We start from the raw sequence: 8,812 nt of genomic DNA, 5'->3' as shown, positions 1-8,812 counted from the left end.
ACTGAAGAGAAGAAGAGTTATGATTAATGTAGTTACAGTTCTATCCATGTTTTAATGTTGCAGAGCTCAGTCGTTTTGCAAATAGTTCAAAGTTTAAACTGGCATGTTTTACATCTTTTATCTGGTCATTTTGTGGAATATTTAACAACTAGAAAATGGCACAAAATAAGAATATTTTTTCCACTCTGATTGGTTGCTGTTAGGTCTACTGATATTAACTTGAATGTTCATTGCATTTTTCTTAGATGCCTGTGAAAATAATTTCTATTCACATGGCTTTTTTGTTCTCTGGGACATAATTTTTGATGATAAATACAGAAACAAGCGTAAAACTCAAAACATCTACAATAGTGATAATAATATTAATGATAAAATAATAGTCAGCGCAAAGTAACCTACAAAGTCTTTGGTGGGGGGCAGTGAGGGACCTGAATAAAGGCTAGGGGCGCACTGGGCCAAAAAAGGTTGAGAAACACTGATGTAGAGAGATAGTTGAATACTTACACGCCAAATGAACTTTGGCCTTGCGGCTCATCAGCAAGCCATAACGATTCTGTGCAGCACAGTCATACTCGCCCATGTCTGCATCACTCCCCTCTCTGCGTTTCTGGAATCTTTGAATTAACAGTGTTCCATTTTCCAGTACCTGGACTCGTGGGCTGAAGGGTAAGGTCATCCCATTTTTACGCCATGTGATTGTAATTGGTCGCTCGCCCTGCACCTGGCAATCCAGCATGAGTGGTTGATCCCTTACTGCGATCACATCGCTGGGTTCCAAAATGAAAGACAGTTCTGATGCCAAGCAACAACCTGCAGACAAAAAGAGAAAGGCAGGTAATACGTAACAGATATTTCATTTATCTGTTTAAAAATGTTTCCTTATTTATTCAGTTAAGCATAGTTAAACTTAATAAATAAATGTAACTATTTGTTCAGTTTAACAAATTATGTATTTGCCCATTTTGGGCAAAATGATGTATTTTTCAAAAATGGCCAATGAACAACTAACTAGCTTGCAGACTGATGGATGTTTGGGCTGACTTAGAATATATGCGCAGAAGAAAACCTGCCTTAAATAAGGATTAAGGTAAATGCTGGTAAATCTAACTTAGTTTTCAGTGGCAAGCAAGCCATGCATCCGGTGAGGAAAATGTTAACATCATGTTCAGCCTCCAGAAGAGAAAAAACGACGGAAAGTGTTGCCAGGTCAAGATCATAGACCCTCTATTGAAGCAGGGGCTACTGATGACAATAGCACTGTGACTGTGAATATTTGCACCCAACCCCCAGTAATCTTAGTTAAAAGTTCCCATCATCCACCACACACCCAGGGCACCATCTGCCCCTTCTTTATAATTCCAGTCAACCCCTCCCGACTCTTCTCGTCCTTTCAGATCCATCTCTGAGGTGACTTTCCCATGCTACCAAATCTCTCATCCTCACCCTTGTCCTCTTTTCTCCATGACCATGGTGACACCCCCAGTCTTTTTTGGTGCTAATGTCCTCAAATGCAAAGAACCCCAAAGCTTAACAAAAGATTCTCAGCTTCCCAGCTGTGAAGCACTAACAATCATCTTTGAACGTGAACTAGTGAAGGACATTCTCAATGTCACTGTGGAGGTTTGAATTGTGCTCGTCTAAAATACTCTGCAGTTTCTGGTTGTTTAGTTGACATCAGGTATCTGGATCCTTGCTAATGCTTGGACTGTGGGGCCACTGCTCATATTGATCATGTTAATGTTCATTGTTAATGTAGTAAATAATGTGTTATATATCAGTATAACATGAAAATATCACTGGGTCCAAGTTTCGGTAATTTTCATAATGACATCAATTCATTTACTTTAACTAAATTCTACCTAATACATATACACAATTCACAGAAAGGTTTTTGCACTGCAACGGGCTAGTTGGGGATATGAAAAGTAGCCCTGAAAAAAATACAGTTGTGTCCAAAATTTCTAATAAATTATTTCTATTCTGATAGAAAATAAGACAGGCATCTCTAACAACATGATTAAACACTGTAAAATGATCATCAATGCTAAAAATTATTTTTTATTTCCCTTTTATTCAGCTCTGGAGGAAGCTAAATATTAGGGTTATGGCAAGGAGGGCTTTAACCTCAAGGAATTGTAATTTATTGTCAAAAATCAATCATGTATCTTGACTTTCTTCTGACTTTTAGTCAGCAAAAACACCAGAGGAATGAATTTGTACCAAGTTTTGAGCAGGGTTTTGTTTATCAAGCTTCTGGCAGTTTATTTTAATAAAAATGAGAATTTGTTAAAAATAGTAGTGCAATACAATACAGTACCCTATTTTCTCAACCTATGAAATAACTCTGAGGTCAGTGTCAACCTCAGCAGTTTCTCCTTTTCCCTGTCATCCTTTAGGGACACTTGCATGTAAACATAATGATGTTCTAGGTTTTTTTGCTTCTAAGATCTGCATACATATGACTGTGATCAAATGTAATCACAGTCACGGATTTGTTTCACAGCCCATTGACCTTTGTTGAAAGTCTTCCCCCTCTCACAACCCACCTTCCTGTAAGATCACTATCAATAAAAGCCACGAGTAGAAAAACCTTTTTTAACAAAGAAAAAGACCAAAAACTGATTAATTTTAATTGATCTTCATTTTGTTTTATTTTTAAAGAATGCTGATTTCTCAGCTACTTTCCTGCTTGACTTAATCCTGTCAATAAGTAAGCATCTGCCTTTAATGAGTAGCCTCCCACTCTGCTGATACTGTTTGACCTGGTCACTCTGGGGAAGCAGAGTCCCAGCCCTCATCCCTAGGAATAATTTCAGGTCTCTTTGAGCAGATGGGGGTAGGGGATCAGATATAGTCAGAATTCATTTTTTATTGCTGTTTGAAAATGTTTCCCACTGCTAGTATTAGGCTGGGTTTCAGAAAGCACTACGTTCTGAATAAGTCACATAAAGGAAGCCATAACAACACCCTACACATGTTTTTTTTCTTCAGGTTTACAGTTTTTACCACAGGAATTTGTGTCAGAATACATATTTTAATTGATATCTGCGTTTTTCACATACATTACAGTTCCTGACTAATCCAAACACTTTAAATATACAAGATTTATTGTAAAACTTCGAGATAACTGTCTTTGTTATCTTCCTGCCACCAACCCCTTAGTCCCTGCCCCACCACCTTTGTCACTGGTATGAATAAAAGCATGTCTAAAGTGCATTAAAATTGGGGCTGGAGATGTTGGTTCAGAAAACACACTCCTTGCTGACAGAAGAGTCTTCCCCAACTCAGTCCAAAAAGGGTTGAAACTAAAGTGCAGAATCTCCCCCAAGTAAAACCAGATACTTCCCTCATGCTAGCCAGGTTCATTGTTCCAGATCCCAAGAACCTACCATTGTGCAGTGTTGCATATGAAGGGTAGGAGAGGATGGGCACCAAGGCAGTAGAGAGTAGGGTCTACAAGAAGGTACAGAGCAGCCTGTGGTTCTTGAGGAAGCTAAGATCATTCAAGGTTAGCAGCAAGATCCTGCAGATCTTCTATAAGTCTGTTGTTCAGAATGACATCCATCCATCCATCCATCCATCCATCCATCCATCCATCCATCCATCCATCCATCCATCCATCCATCCATCCATCCATCCATCCATCCATCCATCCANCCATCCATCCATCCATCCATCCATCCATCCATCCATCCATCCATCCATCCATCCATCCATCCATCCATCCATCCATCCATCCATCCATCCATCCAATCTGGCTCCTCTGGATATGGAGGAGCAGCAACTATAGCCCATATATGAGGGTTGAATCTGTATATTGAGAACTTTACCTTTTTGCTTGGCTCTTTCTTCACTTAAAAATGTGCACCCATTCTGTTGGGTTTGGAATGAGTATATTCTATAGATACATGAGGTTTTCTCTTAGACATCAGAGTGGATATTAAATCCTTCAAAAAGTTACCCAAAGTTTGGATAAAGAAAAATTACTTTTTCAGTTTAAAATACTCTCTAAAGCTTGTAGTCAAATGCAAAAGTTTCTTATCAAGGCATTCAATTAATTTCCTCAGCTCTTGGTTTCTGTTACAGATCGGGTCTTCAAATAGATCCATGATGTTTTTAATATAAGATGTAATACAGTTAAAAATTAGTGATGCTAACATTTAAAATATTCAAGTGCACCTATGAATATCTAAGCATATGTGATTTAAAATTTACTGAGCACATCGTCTTCCAAGACCGGACTATTACTATAATGAAGTTTTATTAAGGGATGGAAATGCCAAGAACCTCATCAATAGTATCTAGTGATTGGGACTACAGGACCCCTAGAGGTCATGAGGACATCATAGGTCAAGGCTAGACATGTAGATTGGGGAGAAGGGGTGCATTTATGTATTCTCCCCATCTTCTGCTGCCATTTGGAATCTGCTGGCACTGAACTTTACATATCTACAATCCCCTCCTCCCAATAATGGGACTAAGAAAGAAAATGGGGGAGTTGGGGTCCCCTTTATGTCATGCTAATGCTTTCTTTTCCTTCATTGAATCCATTTCTGTATGATATTGAACTTTTAGAGTACTTTAAAGATTTGAGCTTGCAATGACAAACAAATGTAATCTTTCCTATTGGAAATGTCTCTTTCAAAGGTTTAGGCTGCAGAAAGAAAGGGTTGCTTAATCTAACTTGCAACCCAGGATATACAAGTTCAAGTTATATATCCTGAATTTATTTTCAAAAGGAAAGTTCTACAACAACTGAGATGAGTGCAGTACTCATATGGTTTAATCAGTCTTAAGATATAAAGCCATTCAAATAATGAATGTCTTATGAATTTGCAGGACAATAAAGGTTGTTTATATTCTTCCAACCTCATTTTATAATTGCTATGTGTGTGAATTATAGGAAATATGTTTTCTATTCCAATTTGTTTTCCCATATTTCCAAAATCACCATGATTATTCTTCTTAAGTTTGCTTTTCTTAGTCTGTGTGAGCTGAGTTTTGATGCAGTAGATAAAACAGGAATTTGTCCAGATTAATATCAAGGTATCCAAATGACAGCAGCATTCTGCATCATAAATGTCCACTAATAGCAAACCTTAAACTTTTACACACTTTCCACATTTTTATACACTCTTATTGAACACTCCACAGTGTTCTTATTGAACAGGTTTTTAGCATAAAACCACACAATCAGAGCAAGTGCAGAACTTCATTCTGCATATTTATGAAACAAGCACCAGTCATTGGCACAAAAACAGGTATGTACAGGAAACAACTGTCGGATACTCACTGTGAACATACAGTTCACTTTTTTAAGGTTCTACCTGAAATAGACTGGAGTCAAAATAATTATTTAAATAATTATTTTATATATTGTAATAAAATAAATCAAACTTAAAAAATCAATAAATTAAAAGCAACAACTTTCCATGACAGTTTAAACTTGATAAGGTGTCATTTCATTTTGCATTGAAAAATCCAAGTACAGCACTAGGATCTTCATAATGATACCTTTACTTGGGTTAAATCTCCTTCACATTAACAAACCTACTCCAGATTGAGATGCTTGTCTTCTTTCTATTTCTCTGCAGGAAACATTAGCCACCACAGACCATTTGTCTCTCTATGACCAAAGGAGGTTTCTGCTGGGTTAACCAACAATAGACCAAAAGCCTGATAGAGAGGGGTAGGACGCAGCAATGGACAGCTGTAGGGGGATTACCCCATAAACACATATCCTTATTAAGGTCTCAGTATGAGCACAGTCAGGGGGCAGTGTTATGGAAATGATGGTGTCAAGGTCAAGTCACTGGGGTCCGAGGGCTTTTAGGGTTACTATTTTGTCCATAGCCCCTGAAGACCCAGACTGCTCTGTTGACCCAACAAAAAAAGCAAAGGTCAGAGTTGAAGACAGACCATCTAACATCTGCACTTCTTCTCTCATACAAAAACTGTCTTTTATTTTTTTTTTTTTTTCTTCATCTATATGTAGAAACAAACTGCTTAAAAGTAAAAGGATAACATTTTCACTGCAGACTTTAAATGTGAAAAATATTTCAGAATCAGGGTAATTCAGGAAAATTGCAACACAGAATATCACTCTTAAAGATTGATACTACTTATTTGATGCTATCAAATTAGACAAGAAGTCTTACTTGTTAGATATTTTTAAAACTTGTGCAGTTTGGATTAATGCTTTGAACGTTAAGATTGCACTTCGTGATTTAGCAGAGCTGATCCCACCATTTTTTTATTTTACCCCTGAAAATGATAGATGTAACCAATAATCTAACAGGATTCTATTTCTGTTAGATTTGGCTAAATTCATAATTGCATTCATGTTTGTAACATATACCATGGTATGCAACAGCATAGATAGCACAAACATTGATCTGTACTTACTTAAGGCTGACAAACATGTGGCAAGGAGAAGTTGTTTCATTTTGGTCCTTGTCCCTCCAGTCTCCTTGGCATTAAAGTTTATTGCCCATAAAACCACCAAAACTCAAAATTGAAAAAGTAATCCAAGTGGAAAGCAAACTAATTATGCATTTACCAGTATATTATTCTGTTTTAAAGCTATAGTTACTGTTCTTTCCATGAAAGCATCACTGTTATGCTGGAGTTCAGCGTTTAGTCCTGAAGGCTGCTGACCATTTTCAAAGCTAATCTGAGAGTAGAACAACGAAGACACCTAAGTCAGGCCAGAGCTCATTATGTATTCAGCTTCATTGTTGTCAATGAAGAAGCTCACTGGCCAATTGTAGCTCTGTTGGTTTATATGGATAAACCAATCCCAGAGCTGTAGTAATCAAGGGGTGGTCCTTCAGAGACACAGAGGAAAAATTGATGTTAATTTAAACAGGGAACTGTGGTCTGAGCTAGGAGCATCACTGAAATTCTAGTGTGATCCAGAGGCACAAAAGTGGCATATTCGACCTTTATTGAAGTTTCACAAATCAGAAAACTTTCACAAATCCCAAACATGGTTCTAAATATTCTGATTCTGATATTCTATTAGAGCAGAATAATCCAGTCCAGGTCTAGGTAAACTATTAAGACAATTATGAAAAATAGAAACAGTTTTTTAATGTCAGACATGTTTTAATTCACAAAGTGTATGTTGAAAAAAATATTCTTGCTCGTAATTTGATAGAGGGCAACTCTCCACACCATGGTCCTAATTGAGACGTAAGAGCTATAGGTCTATAATTTGACGGGTCTGTTGCATTTTTACCAGGTTTTAACATGGGAATTAAAACTGACTGTTTCCATTCTGCAGGAATACTCCCAGTCATCCAAATCAAATTAAACAATTTTAATATAACAGTAAGAGATGAATATTCGAAATGTTTGAGTATTGTATAACATACTCCATCCTTCCCCGGAGTTCATTGTTTAGCATTATTAATAGCTTTTTCTAACTCATACATAGTAAAAGGCATATCTAAATCCTGATTTGAAACTACTCACTTAAAAGTAACTTCTGGATTTTCATCCAATAATTTTTCTTTGTTACTTTTTATATCTTCAGATAAATTTTCTGAACTATGCACCTTAATCAACGTTTCTGCTAATAACTCTTTCTCTTTATTACTAATCGCTATTTTCCCTTTTAATTCTAAAACAGATAAGGAAAAACTCTTTTTAACACCATTCATTTTCTTAACTCTCCATAATTCTGACAATTTAGTCTCTCTTCCAATGGAATTACCATACTGTCTCCAACATGACTTCTTAGCTGCTCTAATAGTTTACCTAACTATAGCTTGTGCTTTCTTATATTGAATTAATGCCTCAAAGGTATGGCATCTTCTTACTAATTTAAAAGCTTTATTTCTTCCCCTTATAGCAATACTACATTGTTCATTCCACCATGGAATTTCGATGCATCTTTACTCCAAAAGACCAGGATCATCTCTGAACAGACCTTCTTCTTCTTCTTCTTTTCTTTTTATGGTGGTTGGCAAACAACTTTTAGGTGCATTACCGCCACCTTCCAGGTTGGAGTTTGGATCAGATGCTTATAATCTTCCCATAATAACCGTTCTCCTAAGATAAATAAAAATACTACAAAAAACTGCATCCCCTGACGATCTCTGAAACAATTCTCTAATATCAGGCTTATTTTTATTCCTACTCAACTCTCTGAGTAATACCTCTCTTTCCCGTACATATTTGTTGCATTCTAGGAAGACATGTTGCACTGTTTCTAATTCTCCACAATAATTACAAGAACCTGTACTATGTTTATTAATTATTTTAAGAGTACTATTTAATCCTGTATGTCCAAATCTTATTCTAGATCAGTGTTTCTCAACCTTTTTTGGCCCAGTGCGCCCCCAGCCTTTATTCAGGTCCCTCACTGCCCCCCACCAAAGACTTTGTAGGCTACTTTGCGCTGACTATTATTTTATCATTAATATTATTATCACTATTGTAGATGTTTTGATTTTATGCTTGTTTCTGTATTTATCATCAAAATTATTTCCCAAAGAACAAAAAAGCCATGTGAATAGAAATTATTTTTCACAGGCATCTAAGAAAAATGCAATGAACATTCAAGTTAATATCAGTAGACCTAACAGCAACCAATCAGAGTGGAAAAAATATTCTTATTTTGTGCCATTTTCTAGTTGTTAAATATTCCACAAAATAACCAGATAAAAGATGAACAACATGCCAGTTTAAACTTTGATYTATTTGATCTATAATGACTGAGCTCTGCAACATTAAAACATGGATAGAACTGTAACTACATTAATCATAACTCCTCTTCAGTGTTTGTCAGTTTCTGGTGGTGCAGCTC

At 36.5% G+C, this 8,812-nt stretch overlaps 2 protein-coding genes across 7 annotated transcripts in view; one reads left to right on the top strand and one right to left on the bottom strand.

The window, feature by feature from the left end:
- Positions 1 to 6,596, bottom strand: part of LOC103472149 (immunoglobulin superfamily DCC subclass member 3) — a 79,309-nt gene extending 72,713 nt beyond the window's left edge. For both annotated transcript variants that reach the window (XM_008421566.2, XM_017307433.1), the window contains exons 1-2: positions 6,406 to 6,596; positions 505 to 810 (exon numbers count right to left, since the gene is read on the bottom strand). In XM_008421566.2, the coding sequence (XP_008419788.2) occupies positions 505 to 810; positions 6,406 to 6,445 (346 nt within the window). In that variant the 5' untranslated portion in view covers positions 6,446 to 6,596. The remainder of the gene's footprint in view (positions 1 to 504; positions 811 to 6,405) is intronic.
- dlgap3 (discs, large (Drosophila) homolog-associated protein 3) overlaps positions 1 to 8,812 on the top strand; it is a 908,365-nt gene that overhangs the window by 523,018 nt on the left and 376,535 nt on the right. The gene's annotated exons all lie outside the window — the stretch shown is intronic.

Source organism: Poecilia reticulata, linkage group LG11 (genome assembly GCF_000633615.1).
Source record: "Poecilia reticulata strain Guanapo linkage group LG11, Guppy_female_1.0+MT, whole genome shotgun sequence".
In the NCBI taxonomy this organism is placed as follows: domain Eukaryota; kingdom Metazoa; phylum Chordata; class Actinopteri; order Cyprinodontiformes; family Poeciliidae; genus Poecilia; species Poecilia reticulata.
This window is presented reverse-complemented; position numbering and strand designations above follow the sequence as displayed.